Genomic DNA, 15,532 nt, shown 5'->3' on the forward strand with positions numbered 1-15,532 from the left:
TCCTTTCTCTTCTCTTTCTCTCTCTCTGCAGCTGAAAGTAAGTGGAAAGAATCTGCTCAATGTCTGCAAGCTTGTGTTTAAAATTAGTAGAAATGAGAAAAATGATTCGCTCATTCAAAATGATAGTCTATTGGGTATGTGTTCATTTTTATATTATACTAAAATAAATGTTGAAATACAGTAAAAAATGCTTCTCCTTCAAATGTTTTGGAAAAATTATGACAGCTGACATTTGTTGTAACTGTATTCTAAAAATGTGAACATTATGGACATGATGGACAAGCGTGGGAGTGATGTACAATCCTGTTTTTTAATTTGTGTCATTTTCAGTAAAACTTTTACGTATCTTATTAACTTAGGCAGGAGGTGGGCAAACTGCGGGCCGCATCTGGCCCACGGGAGTGTCCTGCCCAGCCCCATAGCTCTTGGCCTGGGAGGCTAGTCCCCGGCCCCTCCCCTGCTGATCCCCCTCTCCCGCAGCCTCAGCTCGCTCACTCCACCGTCAGCGCAATGCTCTGGGTGGTGGGACTGTGAGCTCCTGGGGCAGCGCAGCTGCAGAGCCCGGCCTGACCCGGTCTTTGTGCTGCATGGTGGCATGACCTGACTCCAGGAAGCACAGTAAGGGGGCAGGGAGCAGAGGGTGGGGTTGGATAGAGGGCAGGGGTGGTGGTCACAGGGCAGGGGTGTGGATAGGGGTCGGGGTGGTCAGGGGGAGAACAGGGGATTGGGGGGGCAGTCAGGAAGGATGGGGGGTTGGATGGGGCGGCAGGGGGCAGTCAGTGGCAGGAGTTCCGGGGGCAGTCAGGGGACAGGGAGAAGTGGGGTTTGGATAGAGCAGGGATCCTGAGAGGGTCATCAGGAATGAGAGAAAGGGTTGGACGGGGCAGTGGGGGTCCGGAGTTGATCAGGGGACAGGGAGTGGGAGTGCATGGGGGTTGGATGGGCAGGAGTCCCCAAGGGGACAGATAGGAGGTGGGGGCCGGGCCACGTCCCCCTCCCCTAACCAGCCCTTCATATAATTTACGAAACTCAGTGCGGCCCTCAGGCCAAAAAGTTTGCCCACCCCTGACTTAGGCCCTTCAAACATTGCACACACATGCTTAACTTAACAAATGAGTATTCCCATTGAAGTAAATGGGACTGTTCACCTCTTTAAAGTTAAGCATTTGTGTTTGCAGGATTGGCCAGATCATTCCTTCCAATTGTATGACCTATGGGAGGAGGGTCCAGGGAAGGAAAACTCCACAGGGAACTTAGTAGAGTGTCCCAGTTCAGAGCAGTTGCACCTATATTCCCCCTCTGTAGTTCAGCAAGGGCACTCGCTGTAGGCTTCTGTCTCCTCAGCCATGTCTCCTCCCTTTCTGACTGTGTTATTTCCAGGCTGAACAGTTCCCTGACTGTATTGTGGTGTCCCCAGCAAAGACTGTCTTGCCTAAGCAGCCTGCTTCACTTCTCTTCTTGCCAGCAGTTTTATAAGTTATCACACAGTTCTTTCTAAGCAAGCACTTTTATTACAAGCATTACAGAGAAAACATATTAAAACAATTACCATACCAGAGATCACCCCCTCACTCCAAAAAGGGCTCTGTTTGGTGATTAGTCCTTAAAAGCCCACACAAGATGTTTTTTTCCTGTGGGTTCATCACAGCCTCCCAAGAACCCAATTCTGATGGAGCATCGGTGGACCAAAGACCTTTCAATGCTTTCCTGAGGATTGGGCCCCGCCAGACTAGAGGTTCTGCCAGATTGCAGGATTAGAAAGAAGGCCCTGAGTCATTTTTAAGTGAGGCTATTTAACCAAAAAACCTTTCCTTGTCTGTTGTTCCCTGGAAAATGCAATTTGAATCAGTATATGTGGTAATGGTAGTTGTGAGTGAATTTGCCTTCCCCCTCTTCCCCTTCCCCCACTTCACTCTTCTTAGTTCCTGGAGGGCTGTGATTCCCCATCCTCGTGGAAGTACATACAGTCCTTCAATAGTACATAAACATTTGCATTTTTTATACAATGAACTCTTAAAATACTTAAAACAATTCCGTAAGGATAGACAGATAAAGCGTATCTGTGTAAGCATCATTGTTTAGTTTTTGGTCTCATCTTCCTGTGGCTTTCTTCATTACTCAGTTAAAGTATGTGGGTTTTTTTGTTTGCTCTTTTTTGTTTTGTTTTTTTGCTGGAAAGGTTTATAGCTTGGGATTAATTTGTGGATGGAGGAATGGCTGATATAAGACATAAGAATGCTTTGGAAAGTTTTTTTCCTATTGTTTCAGTGATTATTTGTTTGTTAAATATTTTACTGGCATGCAGAATATGGACAGGAATTAGTAAAACAAACAGCTGACTTTTTTTCACCAAAATGCTGAAAATGACTGGAAACAGAAATTAATGTTAGTTTCTTTTTAACTGATCCAATTATCTAGAAATTAAAGGTTCAAAACTGACCTCACATTTATTTAATAATCAAGTAAGAAATATCCTCAAAATTCTGATTACTTAGTTTTGACTGGGAGATATGGAGGAAATAATGCAAGATGAAAATGATATTTTGTGCACATTTACTCCTCCTATTGTCTCTGCACTAGCAGTTAGCTAGCAAATTTAAGCTCAGGCCTATGCTGATATTACTGATAATGCTATTGTATAGGGAGCATTGCAATAAAAAGTCATTGATTTTAGGTGCCTCAGATTTTGGGTGGCCATCTTAGAGGCCTGATTTTTCAGAAAGTTCTGAGCATGTACTCTCTGAAAATCAGGCCCTTTTAAAGGGGTCTCAAGTTGAGCATTCAAGAATTGAGGCAAATAAAATCAATAATCATTTTTGCAAATCTTGGCCAAGGATTTTAATGGTAACCGCGGTGCCTACAAAGCTTGTATACATGTCTTATACTTCAATAATTATCCCTGGTTTCTATCCCAATACTTTGTTTGTCCCATTCATTGATGAGAAAATTATGACAAACACTGTAACCAAGGGCGGCTCCAGGCACCAACACAGCAACCGCATGTCTGGGGCGGCAAGCTGCGGAGGGCAGCAGTCAGGCAACCTTCAGCGGCATGCCTACGGGAGGTCTGCCAGTCCTACGGCTTCAGTGACAATTTGGCGGTGGGTCTGCCAAAGGTGTGGGACTGGCAGATCACCCGCAGAAACACCGCCGAATCCATGTGACCAGTGGACCTGCTGCGGGCGTGCCGCTGAAGGCCGCCTAACTGCCGTGCTTGGGACGGCAAAAAACATAGAGCCGCCCCTGACTGTAACTCCAGTTTTCTTTTGCAGTTAATCTTTTTAAAACTGAAATAGTTCAAATATAAATGTCATTCTTTCTAAACACTAATATTCTTTTTTAGATTCTTTGTTGGAGATCCTGAGATTTGAAGATCTACAAACAAACAATGAGGCTTTTCTGTATTGCCTGGGAGCAATAAAATTCATTTCTGGAAATGCAGTGCTCCTTAATGAACTGGTTAACAAAGGAACTGTTGAAATATTGTTTCAGTTAATGAAACAGATTAATAATATTAAAGAAAGTGACACCCGTTTCTCCAACTTGGGCCACCTATTAGTCCAGGTCAGCATCTATTTTTATTTAAAAAATATAAATACAAACTCCAATGACCAAATTAAAATTAAATTAAAGCAGCTAAGTTGTTCCTGTTTACGTAAAAGAAAAATTGGCCCTGAGTATGTGTAGACCTCATTGAAAAATAGCATTCTCATGAAGTTGTTCATGACCAAAATTTAGGTTTGTGGTGTACCTTTGTTCTGTGTAATTTAAAAAAAAAAAGATTTTAAAAAATGTTTTTATAATTGCTTCTTGAGTGCTCACGGTGTGCTGGATGTAATACCAAAACTAGAGGAAGACACTGATCCCTGCCCCATGTTGCTTACAACCAGAATAGACAGTCAATATAAATCAGCCCCATAATGGCCCAGAAGAATAGAAGAAGCTATTACCACAAAACAGTGCATTTAAAAAAAAAGAAAGGGAGGAGGAGAATGTACTACCACATCTTTGCTTGCCAAGTTAATGTTTGTATACTCTAAAGAAGCAATGTGTTTTAAGGAGACAAAAGATACTTATAATATCCAATTAATCAACTTACAAATGGTGTGTTGGAAAGGCAGGAATCTATCATGTTCCAAAGGCTAGTGATGACCATCAAAACAGGTTCTTTGCTGTAGACCAGTGGTTCCCAAACTTTTAACAACCTGTGAACCCCTTTCACTAAATGTCAGTTCTCACGAACCCCTTCCTAAAAATGAATATTTCCAGGGATTTTCTCCTTTACCTGATTATAAATTATTAAAGCAGCGATCTTGGAAATATAAAATTTGTTTTTGACATGCTTATTACACGCTATTTATCATTACAGTATTTTTTATATTATGAAAACAGCAACACTCTTCCAAGATCTCACTTTCATAGCTTGTATCACTTTGAATAAGCCTGTTTATAAGACAAGGCTCCTATGTTTCATCAAGGAGTATCAGATGTGAAACAGCATGAAGGTATTTAAGAAGCCAAATCAAAGAGTTCCTCCTACACAAGCATTCAGGTTTGAGCAGTCCAGGCAAACAATGCACGTTACAACAAAGCTTAAACTTGTTCTTCATCATAATTTTAAAAATATACTAGCTGCCTATTTAATTTTTAAAAGAACAAAAAAAATCCACCTCCCATTCTATTTTGTATAAGGAGTCTTGAAGTTTAAATCTCCTCAGTGTGATAGATATGCTTGCTTAGATCTGCTTAGCTCTTGGAAGTCCGTGGGCGCCAGGCTGCTGGCCCCGTGCTGTCAGGGATCCCTAAGGACAGCTCTGTCCGCCATTGGGCAGTTTTTTCCCGAGAACCCCCTGTAACATTTTGTGAACCCCTTGGGGTTCATGAACCCCAGTTTGGGAACCACTACTGTAGAGGGATAGAAGTGCTCCAATCTCAGTCTAGTAGATGTAGCAGATGAAATATGTGTTTATAGCTTGATCAGTTTTTTGCATAATTACTTCCCTCCCTTTCACCATGCATACATTGTTGTTGAGGAGTTGTCCATATTTTGGCTGCTTATATTTCTTTCTAGGAAATAACATTTCGTTTAGAAAAAGGTAAATTGTATTAGCTCTGGAAACACATACATTGAGCTAAACTTCGTCACCTTGTCAGTGTCCCTATTAATAAGTGAAATGATACACTTATGAAAAATGTATTATATTAAGTGGTAGACTGTTTTCTACATATATAACAAACAGTTGCTTTCACATTTGCTGGAAGTGTGTGACAAGACTGATGACATAGTCAAAAATATGTATGATATGATCAGTAATATGTAACAATGAAAGCTATTTATTTCAGTGGGACAATACACATGGATGAATCATATAGATTTATGGAACAATGCACATAGTTTGTATCTGAACAGTGAATAGCTTGGCAATTTTAATTGAAAAAAATCCGTGTGGCTACTAAATTTGACCCTGAATTAAATAGTTTAGACCAGTGGTTCTCAAACTTTAGCAACCCAGGGACCCACATTTTGATTTAAAATTTTTTGCAGACCCCCAAGTTGGCTTCTAATTTTCTCTGACGGTGCTCAACCCCAGGCCCTGCCTCCACTCCTGCCCCTCCTCTTCCCCACCTCTTTCTGTCCCCTCTCCTGAGTGTGTCCCATCCCCACTCCTCCCCTTCTCTCTCAGCACCTCCTGCACGCTGCTGAACAGCTGTTCCGCAGTGTGCAGGAGGCACTGGGAGGAGAGTGGGAAGAGTTGATCAGCCGGGCCAGCGGCCCCAGACATGACTTGCAGACCCCCTGGAGTACCAGGTGTCCGTTGACCCCAGTTTGAGAACCGCTGGTTTAGACTAATGGCTTGTCTACATAGAGACACTCAAGAAAATTAATCTGAATTAACTAAAGTTGTGAATTTAAAGTGAATTAGTTAAACTGCATGAAACCCCTCTGTGGACAGCCCAGGTCTGTGCTACGGCCTCAATAGTGGTGTAGCTACAACAGTATATCTGTGCCACTGTGAGCCATATTGTAGAGGCAAACTGCAGTGATGAAAGGTTTTATTCGTTGCTGTAGGAACTCCAACTCTCTAAGCTAGGTCAGTGAAAACCACCTTCTGTTGACATAGCTACATCTACACCAGAGGTTAGATCTAGGGATGTAAAAGTTTAACTGGTTAACCAATAAGCTTGATGCTCAACAGTTTCCGTTAACAATTAAACTCTGCTGCCGTCCTATGTTCCCGGGGTCCTGGCTGCCGCCATCTCGGCGCGGCTGCCCCATGTCCAGGGCTCTTCTGCCGACTCTACTGGATGTTGTATTATATAGATCTATATATAGTCAAGTCAGATATATTATGTACTGGTGAAGTTTATGGGATCCTGTCTTACAGATAAACTAACAAGTACAAATGACCAGAGTCTTCATCTTGTAATGGCAGGAAATTGATCTTATGATCTCTGGTTAATCTTCTTTTGGAAGGTGAAAATACTCCAAACGTCCTATCAATATGTCCTGGTTTTCCCGCCCCAAATACAGCAAGCAGATAATACTATGGATGTGAGTAAGAATCACTGCAATTAAACATCTAACCCTGTGCTCCCAGCCCCTGCCTGCCCATCTGTGGCCCCAGCCTCTACCCCCTTACCCTTGTCTGTGTCCCCCACTTTTAGAGACATGGCTCTGCTCCCAGTCCCAGCTCTGCGGTGTGGAGGCTGGACAATAGGAGGGGGCTGGCTTTCAGTACCCTCACTATTAAAAATGTTCCAGCACCAGTGGTTCACAATGAATCTACCGCACATATATATTATCTTTGTCAAGTGCCTTTATTAACAACAAATCTAGCCAGTCTTATGTGTAAAACTAAAGCCTACTTTTTTTTTAACTTTTTACATAATATTTTTAAATGTATTTGCCAATTAGTAACTATACTATCCAAAGAGGCAGTTTGGTAGGAGGCTGGGAGTCGGAATGATTTCTATTCCCAGTTTAGATTGTGTGATCTTGGATAACCATTTATGAGTATGAAAGGAGGGCCTAGATTTGGAGAGAAATTGCAAAAGATGAGGAAGTAAAGAATGATGTACCAGTTCCCAGAACCATCCAGTGACTTCAACTGGCATTGTTTTTTGGGAGGAGGGAGGTAGAGCAAGCCTCTGAATATTTTGGAACAATAAAGCTACTTTATTTTTTTCCCCTTAGAAATGTAATTTTTTCTGCTATTAGCATTCCCTGCATGATTTTCCTACTTCACTGTTCTTGATGCATTAAAATATCTGATGTCTGATTCTGAGCTGGAATGAATTACTCAGTCATTATAGAGAAATATTGTCTGTAATCTTTCCATGTTTTCAGGCATGGACAATACAGAATTTTTTTCCTATGACACACACCCAGAGAATAATAAATGACATTAAGTGCTTGCACCAATGGATGTAGCGATAAACCAAATATTCAGTGATTAGATACAAATGTTGTAGATGCAGTGAGAAGTCCTTTCAGAAGTACAGAATCTGGTGAAGTCCACAGTGAACAGAAGGGAACTGCATCAAATTACCCACAATGATCAGTGTGGCTAGTTACTGCACTTTGTTAGCTGGTAACTTAAATATGTGGATTTAGGAAGCCAGATTCTTTCGCATTGACTGTGTTATGGTATGTCACCAAATGATGCTATTATATACGCAGTCTTCATACATAGGATTTTTTTCTTTTTAGCATGCAAAAAAGTTTTTTAGTCTTTGAAGAAATTAGCTTTGTTATGCAATGGTCCTTTGACAGAAGCTCAAAATATAATTTTTAAAAAATGCCTGTAACTATAATATTTATTTGTACTTTAGGAATTTTATATAGTGGTTATAGCAGTGGTTTGTGACTTAAGACAAACTTCTGACCCAGCTAACCTGTTCTTACTCTACCTATTGCTCCGTTTATCCATGTATAAAATAGGTATGCTACTACTTACCTCATCTAGGTATTATGAAGTTTTAGTAATTAAACTATGTAAATACTCCCAAGATTCTTGAATGAAAAGCACTTACAGAAGTGCTTGTTTTTCCCCTTTTATAAGTTCATAGTATATGTTTCAGTGTGAGTTCACCAGCACTGAAAATCTGCAGTTGATCAGCTTTGTCTCACTTGCCAGGTTGAGGAAAATGGCAAGCAAGCACTACATTCTAATGATTTGTGAAGGCAAATTGTATGTACCCCTGCATAAATCATGATATCTTTGTGAAATATTTATAGCATTTCTTCCATTGCTTGTGTTACCTCTGGATAGCCAGTTGTTAACTGAGACATTTAATTTGCAATCCTCAACTCTTTATAATGCAGGTTAACAGATTTCATAGGGAACAGTTTGGTTAAGTTAAACTGTTATAGCACTTTATTTGGTGACATGCTTGAGAACTTTGCACAGAAACCATTCAGTGTGAATTCTGCCACCAGAATTTTAATTCACACTTAATTGACTCAGTATTTTGTTTTATTTTCAAGTAATTTATTCAGTACTGCATTTAGTTTGAAATGTCGTGATTTATGGAGTGCTTAATTTGAAACCGGTGTATATGTGTTTTCTCAGTACATCGCCATTAATTGCTTGGTATCATTGAGTTTTCCAAAATATGGGATAAAAGCTGATGGATCCCATACTACAATTAGTTTTCACTCAGAATTTGGTGTGAACTTCATGATTATGAAATATAAACACTTTTAAATCTACACTTAATTCTCCCCTCTGTGACATTCCTTTAATTCGTTTCCCTCTGTTTAGCTTGTTTTGTTGTAAAGCATCTTGAGATGCATTTGTATCCTGTGACCTTTCCTTGTATTTTATATGCAATATCATAGTATCTTTTTTACACTGCATGTTTTTTTTTCTTTTTGATCATGCCTTATTTACTTTTTTAAAAAGAAAACTAGAAGAAATGTGGGATGTAAAGGTTAATCTAAGGAAACTATTTAAGGAATGAATATTGCAGGAAATAAAAACTGACAATGTAATTCACCCAAAGAAAAATGACAAAAAATGTAACCGAAAAGATAACCAGAAAATGGGTCAAAGACAAGGAAAGCCACAGAATGGCAGATGATTCAGCCAAGAAGCTTGTATAAGATGTTTAGCGATCTCTGCTCACAGTCTGGAGAAAGAACAGTGATGAACTTCCAAACATATGTAAGGAGCAAATCAAGAGATGTGATAAGCACTTTTGTATTTCTTAAAATGTCCAGAGCACAGTGTCAAATTTGAATACAGTACTTTGAATTGAACTTGCTACTATTTGAATGAATTTCACACACTCAGTAGAGGCAACAAAAGCAATTACTTATTGTTCCTATGATCATAACTAAAACCAGGAATTAGTAACACTGAGGGAAAATAGCATTAGAAATGTGAAAGAATTGTTCCAAAATCTAAGATAAATGATAAGACTATAATAACATTTTGTATAATTTTTCCATTTGAATTGACTTCTACCAATATATATAGGCATTGCCAAACTCTATTATATTACTGGGGTAAATGCAGGGTAACTTTCTTAGAGACATAACTGTTTTACCCCACTGTAAATGAGAGCAGATTTTGACTTTATGGTAGTATGCAAATAGTAAGTTAGAGCCAAATTTGGTCTATTAGGTGTTTATTATAATTACAATAATTAATAATAAAATGAATAATAAATTATATTCACAAGTCCCCCAAGGAGGCAGGGAAGTATTATTAAACTTAATTTTACAGATAGGGGAATTGAGGCATAGAGTCATTAAGTGACTTGCCCAAGGTCACATTCAACTAGTAAATCTGTGACCAGATAGAAGTTTAAACCCTTTCTACACAATCACATTAGTGTTCACCTATACTGCAATTTACTACCACTATATATGTAGTGCTTTATTAAGAATTTTTTAATTCTGCATAAATGTGTTTTCTCAGAGGTTAATTCTTTTCTAAAACTGACTCTAAACGTGGCATCAGCATGTATACATCGAAAGGTTTTCCTTTTCTTTTTTCTTTAAATAGTAAGATTCACTGAAGAGTACACATTGTGAGTGCAACGGTTCTGTGTTTTATGAAAGTTTATAGCTTTTATTCTCTGGTAGCAGCATAAAATCCGATTTGATTTGATATGACAATAAAATGTTTGTTTAAAACAATACAGTAGGTAGAAGCTGCTCAGACAACTGCTTATCCTGTTTTCTTTATTTTTCCATAAAGTATGTAGTTCATATTGCTGAACGGACTGTTCTGTTTAATGAGAAGGTATTATATGTCTAGAGATTTGCTGACTGAAACCATGTTAAATAGATAGTCTTTGTGTCTTTTTAGCCTATATGCAATTTTAAAAACTCATTTTAGAATAAGGAAAATCGGATGATTTCTTCCTGTATTTGCTTTAGTATTAATAACCTGAATTTGAAATTTGCAGTATATCTCTGTTCAAATAAACAATTATGCATAGTCACCTATATGGCGCTAGTATTTTAATACTCTTATCTCAGATCCTTAAAATATGCAATAATCAGTTCACTCTATTTTAATTGCTAGAAAAATGTATGTAGTATTTTATGATCGAAACTCTTAAAAATAGATTTGTATCACCTGAAAATATTTTGGCTCCTCCATAAATTGAAGACCCAGACTGTGTTTGGCTTTTGTGCTTTTGGATGCAGATTGTATCAGAGGGGTAGCTGTGTTAGTCTGGATCTGTAAAAGCAGCAAAAAATCCTGTGGCACCTTATAGACTAACAGACGTTTTGGAGCATGAGCTTTCGTGGGTGAATACCCATTTTGTCAGACGAAGTGAATATTCACCCACGAAAGCTCATGCTCCAAAATCTCTGTTAGTCTTTAAGGTGCCACAGGATTCTTTGCTGCTTTTACTGGATGCAGATTGTGTCCTGCCTCTTACATTTTAACTCTTTAATCCTTACATCAAACAGATTGATTGTTTTTTTTTTAATTTATTGTTCACCAATTCATTTTAATTTGCTGCTAAAACTGTTGCATGCAGTTGCTACCAAAATATAATTACATATTGAGTGGAGGCTATATTAATTTTCTCTTGATCAAATAAGACACCTCCAGAAGATCCAGATGTGGATTTCCACAATACATCATAAATTCTGTGTCTAATAAATATGTTAGGTATCCATAAGTAGTCTACATATGTATCAAATAGGCAACTTTGGCTCAAGCTTAAAACCATTTGTACCAGTGTGTGCACATGCAAATTTTTAAAACCTTTTTTTAGTGGGAATATTATTTGTTGCAGTACCTCCTTGGATTGTGTTTTTCTCAGTTATCTCATTTTTAAGCCCGAGTAGACAATTTCAGTACTTTATAAGGGGGACTTCCAATGAAAACATATACAATAAGACTAAATTACAGTCTGAGTAATTGTGTGTTGCCTACCTAAAATCCCACTTCCTGTCCTAACCTGTCATGTAGTCTTAGTGTGCATTTCTTAAGTGATTGCTGCATTTCATTCAAATTGGCTGCATTTTAGTGGAGTATGAAATTATTCTGGTATGTACAGTGAGTGAGGCAAGCAAGATTTGGAAGAGACTGTAAAAATCCTGATAAAGTGACATTAAGAATGTTGATTATTAAATAATGCAGAAAATACCACAAGCTAATAATGCTAAGTATCTGACTTAAAATGGGGTTAAACATTAAGGGGTCTGTTGTTCTTTATGGGAGCACACTTGTGTGGGGCACAGGCTCGAGTATGGGGCCGTGCTGAGCCACATCACTGCAGTGGGAGCTCTGAGAAGCATTGTGCAAAGGCCCTGAGAACCCTCCAGTGTGAAAAGTAAATGACCACTGCTCTGCAGCACTATGTGGCGTGCACTCCCTTCTGAGACTAACCAGCACTACTAAGTTATGCAGGAGGGGTCAATGGCATGTCCCCACTCCCCCCTTGCATCCACAGTGAAGGATAATTTGGCCTTTAAAAGAAAAAAGCTGCATGAGAGGCACAAGACCAATATTGATCTTTTTTAAAAAATATTTATTTTAATCTATGTAACTTAATATCATACACATCCTAATCTCTGATGTTTACAACATACGTGCTTGTAGAAGTCCTAACTGCTTTTTTGTTATCAGAGTGCCAATTCCCAAGATGGTTTAGGTGACATCTAAACTTATTTAAATTTTCAAAAGCACATGGAATTCATAATAGGCAACTATATATTCTTTCTACAGCTGACTGCTACTTTGCGAAACTTGGTTGATTTACCTCTTTCAAGATGCCAGCTCCTGTGTAGTGGTGCAGTTTCAGAGCTCTGGGTGGTGCTGGAGCAGCGTATGAATGATAAGGATATATGTGCCAATATTGTCAGAATATTCAGGTATGTATGCAACACTGTTTCGATCATCAAAATCCCCCAGTCTCTTGAGGTCTGATCCTGCACCCATTGAAGTCAATAGTAACTCCTTCGTTGACTTTAAAGGGGGCTGTGTTGAGCAGTTGAATTTGAAAAGACAGACATTCATTAAATTGCTTGTGAAAAGTCAAGGAAAATATTGTATTTTTATAACTTGTTCTATATTAATAGTCATAAAACTATTTATCGTGGTTAAGGCTAAGATTTTGTCATGGTTATTTTCAGTAAAAGTCATAGGCAATAAACAAAATTCACAGAAGCTGTGACCTCTCTGTGACTTTTGCTGGTGTGGCTCCATGATTTCCTCCACCACCGTGGTGGCTGGGAGCTGTGGGGTTTCCCTTCTGACCGTGGCAGCTGGAAGCTGCAGGGGGGCCCATATTTCCCAAAGAGAAAATGGGACATCCCCAGCTGCTCACCCACAGGTTCCTCTCCCCTTCCGCGAGGCTGTCGCCTGTTGCTGGAAGCCTGAGAAGGGCCCCCTCAGGAGTCTGTCACCTGTCACTGGAACCTTGCAAGGAGGACCGTGTCACTGGAACCCTGCCGGGGCCCCGATGGCTGCCAGCTCCAGAGTCCTGCATGTCACAGAGGTCTCTGAAAGTCATGGATTCCATGACCTCCATGACATAGATGTAGCCTTAACCCATGACCTTACAAACATGGATTTATTTTCCCTTTTAAAAAAAATGTTTTGTACCACTGTGATATGTTAATCTTTTTGGGCCAAATTTAGATTTTATTGTTTAGGATGTCATTTCCTGTCCTTTAAAGAGAAATAAATTGTTTTTATTGTTAGTAATTTATTTTAATTGTTTTTAAAATGGACAAAAGTTATGTTCTGGTGTTTACAACTCAGACCTTACAGCAGGGATTAGATTTGCATATGCACAAAAATATGTGAGACGTAGGGACATTATTACTTCAGCCATCACAGAGCACTGTACGAGATTAGGTGTGGGAGATGGGGCCGTCCTTGTGCAGATGAAGGACTTCTGGTTAGTTTCCCCAGAAGAATCTCATTGTTGCCCAGGTAGCTCAGTGACCATTCCCCAAGAAGATGTGTTGCTTGCTAGGGAAATCCACCAGAGTGGGTCACCTCTAGGTATGTCTACACTGCAGAGTAAGTCCAGGGTTCGAACTCAGGTTCAAGCCTAACTCCCCTTCCACCTTCATACAAATCATGCTAACCCAAGACTTGGACACAGGGTCCCAGGACCCTATGGTGGTGAAGGGTCCGAATTTGAGTCAAGCTAGGACCAGGGATTCAGGCCCTGTTGCTTTGCAATGTAGACACAGCCCCAATGAACTTGTGTTCGGGGAGTCTGCCAAAAGCTTTCCACAGTCCCACGGCGAACTTTCTTTGTCCTCTAGTGTTCAACAAACTTGACTGTTCAAAGTTTTCCCACACTGCACCATGTGTGCAGTGAACAAAGGGCTAGAACAGTCACATTTTCAGAGGGCACTAGAAAGTCTGGAATTGGGCTCACATAATGCAGTGTAGATGCTGATGCCCAGTTGGGATCCAGGGTTCAACAATTCCTAACCTAGGGTTACAAATGAGTGTAGACAGTCAAGCCATTGGTCAACAAATCAAGGGACTCTGAACTCAAGTTCCACTGATTCTAGGCTTACAGTGTAGACATATCCCTAGAAAGTATCTTGTAGTATGTATGAGTAGCTCTTTGGGCCTCATCTTCACTAGGAAATGAAGATGTGCTCATAACACAAGTTAGCTAACTCTAGGTAAAATCCTAGTGAGGACAGTGTAGTTTGTATTTTTGACCCAAGTTAGCAGATTGAGTGGCTTGTGTGAAAACTACAATCTGCCTTGTCTTTGCTAGGATTTTTTCTCAAATTGGGAACCTCTCGGTGAAGACAAGGCATTGAAGAGTTCCCCATGTCGCAGCATAAATCTGGGCAAGGCTGATTGCAATATTGCAAATGCTGAATGGGGTGGTAAATAATTTGAGAATTTTGCAGGAGCTGGATAATAGGGTGTTGAGGAATTTTCAGGGCGTGGAAAGGATGTAGGCACGAGTAATTCTGAGTTTAGTTTTGAATAAAAGTTTTCCTTTGCCTTTGTGCTGCTGTGATAAGTTCTTGCTGTTGGCTGAAAGTTTTACTGAAAAGCAATGTTTCCATTGACTTAATTTCTCAATCCTATCCCCAACAACTGTCCAGCCCCTGCTTTCTAGCTGGCAAAGGCTCCACGTCCTAAAGGGAGCATGCCACCAAGAGCAGCTGCTTCTGAGTTCTGCCCTGGTTTCCTCTTCAGCCTTTAAAACAGGCAGAGCATAGTTCTTTATGGTTTGTGCAGGGTAGTTTCCATAGGCTTCCTGGGCAGGGAAAGCACAAAACACTTCTCAGCCCTAGTTCCTTCTCAGTTTGCTCCTCTCTGTCTGTGTAATCTGGTCTCCAAAGATGAGTCAGTTCTGGAGTTTTGGTATGTTTTCTGTACATTTACGTCTTTCAGGGAGAGGTGGTTTTCTTTGTAGGCTGGCAAGTTGCCAAGGCTGAGAAGACAGGAGCATTTCCTAGATTACATCTGTGATTCAGTATAGATATGGAATAGGCAAACTTTTTGGCCCGAGGGCCACATCTGAGCATAGAAATTGGATGGCAGGCCATGAATGCTCACGAAATTGGGGTTGGGGTGTGGAAGGGGGAGAGGGCTCTGGCTGGGGGTGCAGGCTCTGGGGTGGGGCCAGAAATGAGGAGTTCACGGTGTGGGCGTTGGCTCCAGGGCTGGGGCAGAGGGGAAGGAGTGTGTAGGGGTGAGGGCTCCAGCTGGGGGTGTGGGCTCAGAGGTGAGGCTGGGGATGAGAAGTTTGGGGTGTAGGAGGGTGCTCCAGATTGGGACTGAGGGGTTCAGAGGGTGGGAAAGGGATCATGGCTGGGGCACGGGGATGGGGCATTGGTGTGTGTGTGAGGGATCTGACTGTGGTGCAGGCTCTGGGGTGTGGCTGGGGATGAGGGGTTTGGGGTGTAGGAGGGGGATCAGGACTGGGGCAGGGGTTGGAGGGAAGGGGTGATGGCTAAGGGGTGGAGGCTTTGAGCGGCGCTTACCTCAAGTGGCTCCCAGAAGCAGTGGCATGTCCCCCGCTCCACAGGCACCGCCCCATCCACAGTCACCGTCCCTGTATCTCCCAT

The 15,532-nt window shown here is 40.6% G+C and overlaps 1 protein-coding gene across 1 annotated transcript in view; it reads left to right on the forward strand.

The window, feature by feature from the left end:
• Nucleotides 1-15,532, forward strand: part of ARMC2 (armadillo repeat containing 2) — a 137,803-nt gene that overhangs the window by 68,307 nt on the left and 53,964 nt on the right. The window contains exons 9-11 of the mRNA XM_030556072.1: nucleotides 32-134; nucleotides 3,344-3,564; nucleotides 12,201-12,346. Coding sequence (XP_030411932.1) covers nucleotides 32-134; nucleotides 3,344-3,564; nucleotides 12,201-12,346 — 470 coding nt within the window. The remainder of the gene's footprint in view (nucleotides 1-31; nucleotides 135-3,343; nucleotides 3,565-12,200; nucleotides 12,347-15,532) is intronic.

This window comes from Gopherus evgoodei, chromosome 3, assembly GCF_007399415.2.
Source record: "Gopherus evgoodei ecotype Sinaloan lineage chromosome 3, rGopEvg1_v1.p, whole genome shotgun sequence".
Lineage (NCBI taxonomy): Eukaryota > Metazoa > Chordata > Testudines > Testudinidae > Gopherus > Gopherus evgoodei.